At 30.6% G+C, this 15,118-nt stretch overlaps 2 protein-coding genes and 1 non-coding gene across 4 annotated transcripts in view; 1 reads left to right on the forward strand and 2 right to left on the reverse strand.

Annotated features, from left to right (window-relative positions):
- LOC107071836 (uncharacterized) overlaps positions 1–7,338 on the reverse strand; it is a 46,867-nt gene extending 39,529 nt beyond the window's left edge. Inside the window, exon 1 of the mRNA XM_015331166.2 lies at positions 6,809–7,338. Coding sequence (XP_015186652.1) covers positions 6,809–6,902 — 94 coding nt within the window. The 5' untranslated portion in view covers positions 6,903–7,338. The remainder of the gene's footprint in view (positions 1–6,808) is intronic.
- Positions 7,339–7,845: 507 nt separating this feature from the next.
- On the reverse strand, positions 7,846–7,918 carry TRNAF-GAA (transfer RNA phenylalanine (anticodon GAA)). Its single transcript has one exon. It is a non-coding gene; the product is annotated as a tRNA-Phe (tRNA).
- A 401-nt stretch (positions 7,919–8,319) lies between these two features.
- Positions 8,320–14,999, forward strand: LOC107071834 (uncharacterized). 2 transcript variants are annotated; one of them, XM_089171783.1, is made up of 5 exons: positions 8,320–8,451; positions 9,964–10,619; positions 10,689–11,147; positions 11,599–11,862; positions 14,452–14,999. In XM_089171783.1, the coding sequence occupies exons 2-5, from the start codon at positions 10,168–10,170 to the stop codon at positions 14,612–14,614; spliced, it is 1,338 nt and encodes a 445-aa protein (XP_089027909.1). In that variant the 5' UTR covers positions 8,320–8,451; positions 9,964–10,167; the 3' UTR covers positions 14,615–14,999. The 2 variants fall into 2 exon arrangements, with proteins under 2 accessions (XP_089027909.1, XP_089027908.1); XM_089171782.1 differs by lacking the exon at positions 8,320–8,451 and adding an exon at positions 9,023–9,678.
- The last annotated feature ends 119 nt before the right edge of the window (positions 15,000–15,118 follow it).

Below are 15,118 nucleotides of genomic sequence, written 5' to 3' on the forward strand. Positions count from 1 at the left end.
GTATTATCATATTTACTCGGAATATGAGCAACCTCAAATGCTTTATTAATACATCACATGAAGTTTTACAATAACCAGGTGCAACCGGAAAATAATAAATGACGATTGGAGTTAGGCCACTTTTTAAATAAACGTCTCATTTATAAAAAAAAGTATCAGGCCTATTCATTAACCAGCCAAGATTAAATTAATAGTAACGTACGTTTATTATACAGCATATTTTGTTACATAGAAAATTGTAAAGAAATAATATATGTAATCTAAAGAATTCGTTAAACATGTGTAAAGACATGACATTGACAATGAAGTATTGAAAAAAGATAACGAAATAAATATTGAATTAAATTCTTTGTCATACGTTGAGTTACGACAGAAATTCTTGTTCGTTTTAATTAATGTTTCGTTCATTCAAACAAAACCAGACGAGAGGGTTGTAAACGACATACGTTTATATTTACGTATTTATTGTACATGCATTAACGCAATTGTTGTTCCTCGTCGACGTTTAAACGTCGTGTCCTTTGTTTGTTAACATTTTCTCTAACATTTCCTTTATAATTTTATCAAAGAGTAAACAAGCGTTCCGTTTTATCAGCGATAACGTTGATATTGCAAACGGTCTTATAACGCGCTTATAAACCAAAGGACGAGGAGAATCGAACCAGGAAACCTATGCAACAAGCCCTCTCGTCGAAAACCACTTTCCTGATTGGTTCGTATCTCGCATGGTGCACGCCTTGATAGCCAATCACGTGGCTCAACCGCGGCCTTCATTTGTTTTGTCCTACGCCGTGCTATCCAATTTTCCATGCGTAACACAACGTCTCTACGCATATACCTATTTACTTATGTACCTATATATATACCTATGTGTATAACAAACATATATAGGGTGATTCACCAGCTTTTATCACCTGAATAGCATGAATAGCAAAAAAGTCGATAAAGAAAAAGTTGCATGACAAATTCAGGACTACAATATCACATTAGTGTTTTTGATAGGTTGAGACACGTCAACAAAAAAATCGATTTTTTTTCGATTTTCTGAAAGAATATTATTTCAAAAATATTTCTTCAAATTTTGGTAAAGATCCGCGCATTATTTACGAAACTGTAGTAGTTTAAACGGAGCGCGCCGTAGTGCTCCAAGTAAGTTGCCAAAACTGTAAACGTTAATTTCTCCTATTCGCGTTTTTAAAACGGTTGCCCTCACTGCGTCCAGACCATTTATCCGATCCTTACCAAATTTTGTACAGTAATACTAGATACACGTATCTAAGGAATGAACGAAAGGATTTTTAGAAAAAATGCCAATTTTTTTTCTCAAAAACTCGGCGATTTTTCTGCAAAAATGTCAATTTTTTCGCAAAAAGTTGACTATTTTGAGAAAAATTAAAAAACCAAAATTTGACCTTTTTTTTTTGGACTCTTAGAAAAGTGGCCACAGACAACACAATTTACAATATTTTTACACACAAAAAAAATTGTCAATATAGTTCAGATATATAACTTACATATACCAAAAATTTGTATTGATATTAATAAAACTGGCTGCAAAAAAAGTTCACAAAAAAACCGCTTTTTTTTGCACTCGAAGGTGACGTGTCCCCTTAAGTCATATTTGAGATTTATTTGAATACTTATTTTCGGATAGCGGCCGACAAGACGAGTCCAATGATGTGAAACATTAAATACAAAACCTGACAATGACCAATAAAAACTATTCGGGAAATATCTGTTCCGTCCGTTGTTTGAACAACTAAAGTATGACGCAACCCTGACACAACCCTGACGCGACTACGACGCGACCATAACGCAAAAGAGCTGTATTGCGTCCGACTTGTTCGCCAGTTTTGACCTTCGTTGATTTTTAAAAATATTAACCCATTGCACTCGAGCGGCACTAATACGGCGCCCGGCTTATTGGAAGTCTTTTGTTACTCTATCTTCTTATTTATGATGTGGAATAAGATATACTTAAAGATAATACTTAAAGGGCCAAAAAGGGACTGTAATGTTTGTTCTGATCGTAATACGCCTGGAGGTAGGCGGGAAGTAACATATTATTGTGATACGTGTTCTGATAAAGGATGCACCTTGGGTATTGTTTTACGAAATATCATACAAAAACTGATTACAGAGTATATTTCTCTCAAATTTTGATGTTTTTGATATAAAAATAAATAAATTGGTGAAATTTGATTATTTGCATAGGTTTGTATGTTTATAAATGATTTTAAAGTACATGTAAAATGTTTCCCTAATTTTGCCGGAATCGTCTCGAATTACTAGTTAGCGCAAGCGAAAAAGGCTTCGAGTGCAAAGTGTAAATATTACATAACATTGGATCTACCTTGCCAGCCGCTATCAGAAAATAAGCATTTAAATATAATATCGTATTAAAAAAACATCCTTGACCAATAATACTTAGAAATCAGTCAGCTGCGTATGCGTTATTGGATCGTACTACAGGCAGCCGGTTTTTCTGGTAAGCCGACGATATGTATATGTGCATATGTAAGTGTTATCGACCTAATATTTAACAGCAATTTTCGAGACTTCGTGTAATTCAAACTCAGTGTTATTCGAGGATTGTCGCAATTTTCCACTGTGCTATTCGCGACTTCTTGCAATTCAAGTACCGTGCTATTCAAGGGATGCCTGTACACATATATCTGATTTCTCGCTAGATTTCTCGAATGAAGATCAACCTGTTGTATTATTATTCCTCTCGATAAGGTAAGAAGTAATGTCAAACAAAAGTCATTTTTTCACCATCCACCCAAACCAATTCATTTTCCAATTTCTTTAATTACGAAAAATATATATCATAATTTTTTTTTTACCCTTTACTTCTTTAACGTCCTCGCGCGTTTCTCTCGTTAATTTCAAATATGTATTAATTAAAATTTCTATGGATTTTGCTCACGTTCGATTATTATTTCGAAATATTATTATAGACGATGAGACATTTAATTGGAAAACTTTGTAAGGAGAATTTTCATTTTCCATTCGTGACCAGCATGAAGAGGTAAGGGTGGAAAGGAGATAGATACTAATCCGTAAATCCCATTGGCTAAAAACGTCCGTCTGTTTGCGTACAAAAGATTTTCCTCCAAGATTTCTCTCGTCTCGGTTGTCACCGAATGTACTTAAATTGTATTCAACAAAATGTATACAATATATATTGTAATATTCTCTTGAAATGTGTCTCTCTGTTTTATGTTTTCTTTTTAACCGAGAAATAAACGGTAAAAGTATTATTCGTAGCCAATGGAAAAGCGATTATTCGCAAAAAGTAAAGTTGACAGAAAGTTGGAGTAATTTGTTTCCCGTCGATTTACCTCGCCTCTAACTAAGTCGTCGCGTACACTTTCCCTTTCTCGACTTATACAAGAACGTCTATCTAGCTGACTGAAGGTACCAAGCGATTCAATTTGAGCAAGTCATTAAACTCAATTCCTATGAGAGAAAGTCATCGTCGTGTCGATTAAGAGAAAGGGGCAGAGGAAAGCTTGAGTGAGGTAGGTAAGTGTCATAACGGTAAAATGCGCTTTAACTATTATAGTTTTTAATCACCGACTATTTCCAAGCATTCTATTTCCAAGTTTAAAGGGTACCACTAGTGTGAAATTTTGAAAAAAAATTGAATTTTTTTTATTGCATATTTCAATAGTCTATACCAGTGGTTTTCGAACTTTTTTATCCTACCGCCCCCTTTCCAGAAATAATATTACTTAGTAACTCCAGGAAATTAATTTCTTTTTAATATTAATAGCAATTAATAAGAAATATATGAGCCGCTTATTTTGAAAGTGGCCTAACCCCATTTTCCAAAAAAATCGAGTTAAGAGATTTTTTCATTCTGAAGCAATTTGTTACAAATATATTTAAAATCATGAAAATTTTGTAATAAGAAATTTTGCCGATTAACGGAATGATGAAAAGTTTATTTCGAAAGTTGCCTAATTCCAATCGTCATTTATTATTTTCCGGTTGCACTTGGTTATTGTACAACTTCATGTGATGTATTAATAAAGCATTTGAGGTTGCTTATATTCCGAGCAAATATGATAATACTTTATTGTAAATAAAATGAGACAAGAAGGTTTTGTATGAACAAAATTATTAAATGACGCAATTTTTAAAAGGGTGAAGAATTTTGATGAAGAATCAATAAACTGGTATAAAAATATGTTGGATGCATTTTGTCAAAAATGAACTGTATAAAATTTTCTATAAGACATCAATGAATGAGAATGAAAATTTGAAAGTCCTGAATTTATTACCACGTCGGGGTAGACCAAGAAACTTCAAAAATATTGTATTGACACCACTATATAAAATATCAGACAAATTACAACAGCAAAATTCAAGGGCATAATTGACCTTTTACGATATATACCACCGGAGCATCATGATTTATTCAAATCTCTTTCACACTCACAAAATGTAGATGAGTAGTAAATTGTTTTATATGTTATGTTTGTAATTTTGTACGCTATGTAGTTAAAAAATGTTTTGAATCACATAAATTATGTTTCTGAAGTGTTTTAAAGATATGTAAAGTAAATTCAGTATTGATTTTTTCAATTTGAAGCATCTTAAATTATGATGAGTGGAGTTAAGTCCCTTCGAAATTTTTGAAAAAATCAAATCATTGATTTTGACGTTGGCCTAACTCCCTTTCGTAGTTAGAAAACGCATAATAATCATTTAATAATTGTCACAATTTTAATAGGAAATTTAAATTGAACACCTTTAGACACACGTAAGCAGTATAACTCGTGAGTATATTTTTAATTGCATTAAAACGCAAAACCTTCAATATCTCAATCCCCTAAATTGCTGTAGCACCCACTTTGAGAATTACTGGTCTTACCTTTAAAAATAACATACTAAAATTTCAAGTGCATATATCAAATAGTTTTTGAGTTACAGTCATCTAACATTTCTTGATTTATTACGATGAAATTAGTAACTTAACCTTTAAATTCTTTTTTCTCGAAAATTACATTTTCAAATTTGCCGCAATTATAATTCAAAGACAAATTATCTGATGGATTTGATTCTTGTTCAACTTATGAACCTTCAGTTTTCCGATTGAATAAAAAATGTCATTTTGGCAGGCCAAAAATCATCTAATTTTTGCGCGAAATTTGAAACGTTTTTCTCAAAACTCCGCCATTTTGTTAAATTTCAATTTTTCCCTTCGACCGACGTTCATGGTACGAGAAATTTTTTCTAGTTTAATAAACTTTTTGGTTTTTTTGATTTCATGCACTGTGAAGGTCTCTATAACTGCAGTAGTGGGGGGACTTCTTTTTTGGGCCTTAGTAGATTGCGAATAACTCGCTTAATTTTCAATTTTTTGGTTCAAAAATTTGGTCATGTATTCATTACATATCAACGAATATCTCTTTAAAAATTAAAACATTCCATGCAGTAGTTTCCTTTAAAAAAAAATCCCAAAAATCACCTTTTATTTTTAATAGTACCCCTTTTATCCCTTTCGCTACAGGCGTGTTTTCCATGGCGCTACTTCACTGTACAGGCTGCTAATACGTGTAGCTACGAAACTACACTTTATTTTTTAGTAATTTTGTTGTTGATGTTAACAGTTTTTAATTGAGAAAAAAACAAAACACTAAAATAACGAGATATATATGGGGTATTAATATATACCATAATGGGATATTTGATGTGCTATAACTGCATATGTTCGTCGTATGTAAAAATACGCGGCATTTTATGGAGGGCCACTATAGTCTCCCGTAGTAGCGAAAGTATTAATCGTAAAATTTGCTCTATCCGAAAGAGAGAACAAAAAAAAATAAAAAGAAACCTTTCTTCTTAGATAGAAAATAAAAATTGATGACCGATTCGAAGGGATAGGGGGGGGGGTCTTTGAATGGGTACTTTAATTGAATCTGTCCGCAAGAATTAGCGGGCCGTACTACCCCAGCATATAGAGCAAAGCACGACGACCCAATTTCGTAATTAAAGCAAGCATTAAGCACATTCCCTCTCTTCCTCTCTCCTTCCCACCACCTTAAGCATCAAGCTTCAACACTTGAAACGTTCCTTTCGATCCCTTCCAGGAGCGAATAAGTGAAATGGGAAAAACACTTGGAAGGTTCTTCCTGGAAACCTGATCTGGCATAATTTCACTTAAAATTCATTTCGGTTACGGATTTATGATTCTATTCGAATTTAGCGCGTTGTTTGATTTAATTATCGATAGTTAAGCTCGTTATATCGAGCAAGTCAATTGTTTAGAATCATCTATCGTATTTAAGGTCAACCAATTCGTCTTTGTTGACACAAAAGAGAGAGATAGAAAGAAGAAAAGACAGTGTGAGTGAATTTTGGGAAAAAGTTGATTACGTTTGCGGAAAATATGAGGGCTAGGAATTTCTCTCTCTCTCTCTCTCTCTTTCTCGGTCACTTTTTACTTCGCGCTCGAATACTTCCTTCCAACATTTAATATCGCGTCGCGTACTCAGCGTCCATGAAATACCGTTTTTCTACAGCACACTTGAGAACACATTCGCAGAAAAAAAAAAAGAAAGAAAGAAAAAAAATGAATTATTAGAAAAGCACGTTAAATTGCCCTTTTGTATTTTCGCATAATACATACAGGTGTCCCATTTAGTTATTTGTCCATCTTATAAATAAATATATATACATATATATATGTATATAATTGTTCGAATCAGGACAAAGTTAAAGCGTACGAAGTTGGGAAGAATACAATAAACGTAGATTTGAATCTACGACGAAATGATATTTAAATCTTTCAACTTACTTGCATGAGAAAAGTCAGCTTGACAAAGTAATAGACAAAGGACAAGGACGAAAACATGCGACGCAGCAACAGCAGCAGCAGCAGCAGCAGTCATTTTCCTTCTTTCCTTCTTTTTCGAATGAAAACAATAACGCGTTGACACCAAAGTTGAGATTCGTGATATGAGAAAATCAACACGAATCACGAACCACGAATCACATTGAATTCGTTTTACGATAACCAATAGTCCTTTTCTTTTTTTCGCGAGATAAACAAGGATATGAAAAATGGAAAGATGATTCTTGACGTTTTAACGAATGTGTTGCATACGAGCTCTTTTTATATATCACTGGTTTTTTCCTTGGATCGTGATCGTTGGATGTTTACACGAAAATCTCTATATATTCGAAAAGAGAAAATAGTAGAGAAATTGTATTCTCAGGATTTGAACAATCGTCGCATCCTTGCGTTGTCTCTCACAATGAGAGAAATGCACGACTTCAACCCTAACGTAATTCCGACTGTCGACTGTCAAGTGGACCGAACAACCGAAACAGCTCGACGAGCTAAAGGAAGTGAAACGAACGATACGCCTGCGCATTGATAAACCAATCCCAAGGGCGCGGTGTAAACCACCCCGTTTAAAAAAAAAAAATCAAGTTGATCCTTTAGCAAATTGATTGATGTTTCTCATTGATTTCGTAGGCTCCTTACAATGCTTAATTCTTTTATAAGAATAGAAATTATTTCTATATTATCCTGTTTCTAAAAAAACATTTTTTGGAATATCAAAAAATAAATCCTTTTTTTTCGGAATACAATTAATGTTTAAATGACCTATAAAATTGTATTAATTTGCAACTCGTAAATTTCAATTTTCATGTATGACAAATGCATGACACTTTTTCAAAAATCACGAAAATTGATAATGCGAGAAATAAATAAATTAATTATTTAAAATTGAACGAATTGAATATAAAATAAAATTAATAAGAATATTAAATTCTTGAAAGATGAAAAATACGTTAAGCGCGTAAACACGAAAAAAAAACTTCACTTGCCGAAACCCGGGATTGAACCGGGGACATTTAGATCTTCAGTCTAACGCTCTCCCAACTGAGCTATTTCGGCTTGTGAAAGACGAGAGGAAAAATATCAATAAATAGCTGAAGTATTTAATTTTACTTTTAACATTAATATCATTTTGATGTGACATAATTTTTAATAATAAAAAAAATGATTTTATTTTATTGCAAAAATATTAAGAAATGTTTAATAACAATCAGACTGATTTTACCGATCAACGGCAATATACTTCGTTAAATATTTCTCGCGTAAACGAGTTATCGGCTGAAACGATACTTATTTCAAAAATAAGCAAAAAATTATTCAATAACGATTTTTTATCAAAAATTGGTTTAAATATTGAAAATATGTTTGAAAATAAAATATTGAAAGTATTATTTAACATAGTAGAGTTCTACATTATCGACACGTATTATCGAATAAGGTAGATATTACAGTGAAAGTTGAATTGTCCTTGAAATGCTAGAACTAGAAAAATTTTGGAATTTTATTAATAAGCTCTTTTTCTTCGGCACTTCAGTAGTATAATATATAAAATTGTGCGTTGTTCTCGAGTCTACGTTTTTTTAATCTAATTGGTAAGTTTCAAATAATAACAACTGTGTTGAATAAAACAATCGTTGCTCTGCTCTAATAACATAAGTATAATGTAAAATTTGTGATAATATTAAAAGTTTTACAAAATTCTAGGTAATAGGACACACATATATATATATATATATATATATATATATATGCCCATAATTATGAAAGTACTTTAATGTAAGTCAAAATTAACAAAAAATGATTTTATTAGTTATTACGCACCACATTATTTTAAACTAAATAAATTCAATGTAATTTTCACATTGATATTGTCAAAAATGAGTCGTTAGATAATGTTTGTTTTTTCCGTATTACATAGAATTCATATAGTGTTCAAATATAAATCTTTAAATATCTCGAAACAAGAAATAAGATGACTTAGACCAGTTTCATAATTATAGGCACATATATATATATATATTTAGCCTTGAATTACAATTCATATATAATATATTAAAGGATTTAAAAATAGCTTTCTAAATTTTAAAGGTTAATATAGTCGTTGTTGTTTACAAGGAAGACGTATTTCGATGTAGCTAAGCTTAAATAGGCGCATGCTTGATACAACGTACTAGAAATACATTAATCGATAAACTAGAATAAAACTTATATACAACGGGAACGAACAAACACGAAATGTGTCGGAGTGTATTTTTTAATTTTCAACTTTAATGATATTTATTAAGAAAATATTTCATTAAAATTATGTTTATATCTCGTTTCATTTTATCGGATTGTAAGTGAGACTACTATTGGTGAACACTACATCGAATTCAAATGAATGCAAATTACATGGATATCAACGGCATATTTTTCCGTAAAAGCAATGCAATAGAATAACTATGATGATGGATTACTGTGTCTATTGTGGCTACATTGTACAAGAAATTAATCAACGGAAAATTATTTAATTGTCTTATAATAGAGTCTGAACTTCTCAACTTATGAGAGAGACATTTGTGTCTTAATAATTGTAAAAAAAAAAAAAAATTACATATTTATTATTAATTCCACTTACAATGTAATCCAAACATGATTCGTTTAATATTCTTAATGTCTGTTAATATTCAAATCTAATATAAATGTTATGTAGAAACGTGTTGTTAAAAAAAAAAGCACGGAAATAAACAGAGAACTTTAAACAAACTTGTTTACAATATATATCATATTCCACAATAAACATGGAACTTAAAAAAAAAAAAGAAAAAAAAACCTTTGATGTAATTATGACAAATATATAATGGGTTTACTTATCGTCGTTACGTAGTTCAGATAAAAACAGTTAATTGTGTATGGGCTAATATTTAAATATATCTACAAATATTACCGAATAATTATTTGTATCTAATCTATAATTGACTAGATAATCTAAAATTATTTATTTTTAATTTATATACTTTAATATATTCGCTAATATTTTTTCCTCTATCATTAATAGATTTTTAAATTTAAATTTGTTTTTTTGTATATATATTCTAATTATTATTTTCTTTATTTTTTTTCAGATAAAGACTCTGTTATTAATTATTCTAGTCAGATAAACAAAAAATATATATATATATATTATTTTGTTTTTGCATAAAGGTAGTGCTAATCTAAAAGAAAGATTGACAGAGAAAAAAAATGGTAAAAATGTAAAGTGGTATAATAAGAAGGAGATGAAATAACCATTGCCATTCAGTTGAATACCAGTAAGCTAGCAGTGAACTATGAGTCAACAAGAAATAGATAAGTTTTCGTGGGAAGTGGAAAATAAGAAAATAAAAGAAAAGGAAAATAATGAAGTTGAAGAATTCAAATTGATTATTGACAAGTTATACGATATAAATCTTGACAGTAAATATGTCAATCGAAATTATAAAGAAATAAAAAAGAAAATCGAATATATTCTTGAGAAAAATGTGAATTCTACGTCAGATATTCACAAAAAATTGTTTTATTTCTTATATTTACCACCTGATAATGATAAAGCAGTTTTGGAGAAACCAGATTGGTTAGATATGGAAAAATTTGAAAAAGGTCAACAGTTTGCTCGTGATAACCTAGCTGCAATATTTTTAGGACAGTTTTATGGTTTAATGAGTTTGCATTGCGATCGTGATGGCTTGCAGACTTTGATAATGACACAAAAATCTCATACACCTTATTTAGCCTTCAAAAGGTATCCTTTAATGAACACTTTTAATTGATAGTTTTTTTTTTCATTATTAAACGATATCCATCTGTTAAGGTATTTAGACACGGCTGAATGTCTTCGCAATTGGTTCACGGGAAATCCTTGGTGTGAAGATACGAAATCTCATAAAGATATTCTAAAAGTGAGAAAGATGCATTTAAATGTAAGAAGAAAACTCGAAGAAACCGACAAAATGAAAATAAGAGAAATTTCTACTATAAATAACCCTTACTGTCCTTTTTTTCGACCTATTGTGGAAGATTTTTCTACGAAGATGCCTAAAGATCCGATCACGGATTATTGGTACGAAAAATATAGACAAAGTGGTGATTTACCTACAACCAAACGAAGAAGTATTAATCAAATGGATTTAAGTTATACTCTTTTCGGTTTTATGGGCTTTATCGTACTTTATCCCAGTTATTTTGGAATTCATGAGAATGTCGATGAGAATTTGGAAAATTTTTGTTACCTTTGGAGATGTCTCGCTTATCTCTTGGGAATTAACGACGAGTAAGTTAGGATGGATATATATATATAATTATAATGATCAGATAAAATATGATTCTAATTGATGTTAGTTCCTGGTTCACAACTCTTACCAATGTTGATTCAATCCGACATTATCCTAATATTAAACGCATTACACGATTACTTTCTAATACCAAGTTTATTTCTGACAATAATGAGTTTTCTTGGATTGGAGGTTAAAACAAACATCCTAATAACGCGTAATAATACATTACTTGCAGATTGTTTCCACTTCCTGATTTTATAATTCTTTGTTTGAACAAAAATGAACAGATCTTGAACATTTGAACTCATGAGATTTTCTCTTATTAAAATTATTCATCCGTATAAGTTTATGAGAATACTACTTTTTTATTAATTTTAATTTTACTTTTCATTTGAAAAAAAAAATTTTAGTTTAATTAGTTTTTATTTTTTTTGTTTTGTTACCAAGAATTAATATGTGTTATGGTAATTTGGAAGAGATAAGAAAGCGCTGTCAAGATTATATCGATGAAATGGTCAAGCCTGCTTTACGACGAGTTAACCCAGAATATGAACATATGATAAGATGCATCATCCAAGGACATCGTTACTTTTTAATAACTCCGAGCTTTGAAACAATGCTATTGCTATTTGCCGATTTATTGGATCTTGAAATGCCGACTTTTTACTCCTCCTTGACGTTTTATCAAAGGATCACATTCTATTTTACCAAGTAAGACAAATATTTTTTCTTTAACTATTCATTGCTATTCCTTTTTTTTTAACCAATTAGCGATCGATAAGTTACTCGGATGGACTAGTAAGAAACTAATCGAAGAGAAATTTCCCTTTTCCGAATTATTTTTCTCATACTTTCATTATCATTAATAGTGACACTAATTTTTACAATGACTATAATAACACATTGGGTACGAGTCACGAGATATCTCGTTTTCATGTTTTTTCGATTTACTCAATGATTTAAGGAATCAAAATTTGATTTTCTTATTACGTTACCAGGTTAACAGAGTCTCGCGTATTCTCCTAACATCTAATTAATGAAAAAAATTAATGCTAACATTAATCAGTGGGTCATTACAGCTATTGCAACAATAGCTCTTTTGTCGTATCTTATAAAGTGTTTTATTGTTGTACATCATTTTGTTATTTCAAAAATCGTGTTTTACTTTATAAGGAAATAGCTTTTTAAAAATCATTTATATTTATAGTCTTGTAAACGATAATAGAAAAATTAGAATTATTTGATGAAATAGGCTTTAATTCTAAAATGGTAGTAAAATGACGAATACAAGTAAAGAAAATAAAAATCAATGTGAATTGTTGTTTGATGATTTATCAGATGAATCGAATAATACTGCAGATGAAAAATGAACTCAGTGATAATAACGAAATTCTTGAATTTAGTAATGTTATTAGATATAGAAGTAAACTCAAAAATGTGCGGTCTCAGGAACAGTGCGCCATATGCAATGTGTTAACATAATCGCGAAAATGATAACAGGTTGCATAGAGCTCACTATATATCACGTATCTAATTAAACAAACCTTATTTTTTCAATTTTGTAACGCGTATCTATGACTAGGGAAAATAAAATTAACGCATTAACATAAGTAATATTTTCTCCACTACTTATTCGTATTTTTTTTTATTTATCATTTTTTGCTACCAATGAATGTTCAGATACAAGAAATTAAAACCGGTATTTGGACTGATTTATAACTACTGCTGAATGCTTTAGAATATATATTTTTATTGCGTCATGAAGTAAGAAAAAAATTAATTTAAATTTGCGTATTTTTATTCTGTCAATAAATGACTCATCGCTCGGTTTCTGTCTATGTGCTTCAAAATCAGGTTATACATGATAATCATCTTATCGTTAGTCCTTTGTGGTACCGAAACGTGGTCACTTACAAAGAAATTGAGAATTTTTGAAAATAAAGTTGGTCGTAAAATGTTCGGTGCAAAACGCGAGGAAACAGGCAAATGGAGAAAACTCCATAACGTAGAAATACACCTACTGTACAACAAACTGGACATCATTAACGTCGTAAAATCACGCCGATTAACATTTTGTTGACCGGCTATTACTACGTAATTGAATTGAAAAGTAAAAAAATATAAGTATTTTTTAATTACTTATTATTAGACTTTAAATATTTCTTTTTCGTATGATTAACACAGTATAACAATAGTACAAAATAATTTGTTACTATTGTAATACTTATTTTCGCTGCATTTTCCTTTTAAATAGCGAGATGCGAAAAAAGCGCATCACGAGTTAACTCGTGAACGGTCAGCAACGTTCGACCATAGAAACATGAGTTAACTCGGGACCGGTCAACAAAGTGTTAAGATGGGCAGGTCACGTGGCGCGCATGGGGGAGGATCGAACGGCGCTCAAAATATTGGTCGGTATACCAAACGGGGAAAGACCACTAGGTAGACCGAGACGTAGATGGGAGGATAATATTAGAAGAGACCTGAAAGAAATAGGATACGAAGACCGCGAATGGAAGGATCACGATCAGAAACGGGAAAAATGGCGGGATTTGATATTTTCGGCAATGAACTTTCGAGTTCCTACTGCCAATTTACAATAATATTGGATTGGCAACTAAGTTATTGCAGATTTTGTTTTACACCTAATTCAGTCTTTTGGTAGCAAAGATCAGAAATTTTATGAACGTTACATTATGACACTGCGTGACCGATAGCAAAAGGTCATCAACAAAAATGAACAGTACCTGATTGTATAAATTTATATTTTTAAGCAACAATTTTGAATTTTCATTCTTATTTAAAATCCGCAATCACTTAGTTGCTAACCCAATTGTAATAATAATTACGTCATGAAGGTGATAAAGCCTTCCACATTCTTATGACAAATGAGTAACGAAATATATACATATCGAAATTCCGAAATAAAACAATTGGTAAGTATTGTTATTACGCCATTAATTATTATTGTACTTTATAAAAATGTTTTATATTGTTGTACAACATATTATTATTATTTGAAAGTTCTACAAAATTTACCCTAATTCTAAATGATATTGCAACAATGATAATAGTTATAATAATTTTGAAAAATAAATATTACGCCATTAATTTATCGTACTTTGGAAAAGAAAGTGTTTTATATCGTTGTACAACAAATTATTATTATTTGAAAGTTTTACAAAATGGATCCTAATTCTAAATGATATTGCAACAATGATAATAATTTTTAATAATAGATATGCTAGCGGCCACGTGCAGAAAAATCATTAACAGATTTAATTATTTATTTTATTTCAGATATAGCATTCGTTTGTTAATGAAATACAAATTTTTGAGAGATCGCGCAACCAAATTTCTTAATAAATCTATTGATAAAGCTCTTAATTACGATTGTGCAAAGATGGCTGAATTAAAGGCAAAGTCAATGAGATCACCGTTGCACGTTACCGTTGGTAACTAATATCGATTATTTCGAGTATATATCTTTTAAGTATTGGGTTGTGCGAAAGGTTTGTGCCAATTTCCGGTAGATAGCATAAAGTTCTTTTGCTAAAAAAACCTACAAAGTTTTCGGAGGATGAAATTTTAAAGTTACCCTTAAAGATGAAGAAAGGTTGTGGAACAAAATGGTACGTTATATATATATATATTCAATCCTTATGACTCTATGATCTTCTATTAAATTTTATGATCTGTCTTTTATATGTTATGTTTTTATTTTATAACGTTATTTTATAACGTTACTTTTTTTTAAATGAGAACAAAATATCATGTTAATAGCAATAATAAAGAAAATGACAAAAAAAGTGTCATTAGCATTTTTAAAATAAATCAATTGACAAAAACTATCACGTTACTTTTTTTTCCTTCATTAATTCTACACAAAAAAATGCTAAAATATGTATATTAAATTTCAATATATGTTACTATTTCGAAAACGTTAAAAATTTCGACTAGTGAGAGA

The sequence above is a fragment of the Polistes dominula genome, unplaced genomic scaffold, assembly GCF_049000335.1.
Source record: "Polistes dominula isolate Pdom_NZ unplaced genomic scaffold, Pdom_raw_medaka contig_84, whole genome shotgun sequence".
Lineage (NCBI taxonomy): Eukaryota > Metazoa > Arthropoda > Insecta > Hymenoptera > Vespidae > Polistes > Polistes dominula.

Excerpts from the sequence above, each read along its gene's own strand:
- LOC107071834 (XM_089171783.1), top strand. The coding sequence starts at position 10,168 with ATGAGTCAACAAGAAATAGATAAGTTTTCGTGGGAAGTGGAAAATAAG. Across the intron at positions 10,620-10,688 it reads CCTTATTTAGCCTTCAAAAG|GTATTTAGACACGGCTGAAT; the intron begins GTATCCTTTAAT and ends CCATCTGTTAAG. Across the intron at positions 11,863-14,451 it reads ATCACATTCTATTTTACCAA|ATATAGCATTCGTTTGTTAA; the intron begins GTAAGACAAATA and ends ATTTTATTTCAG.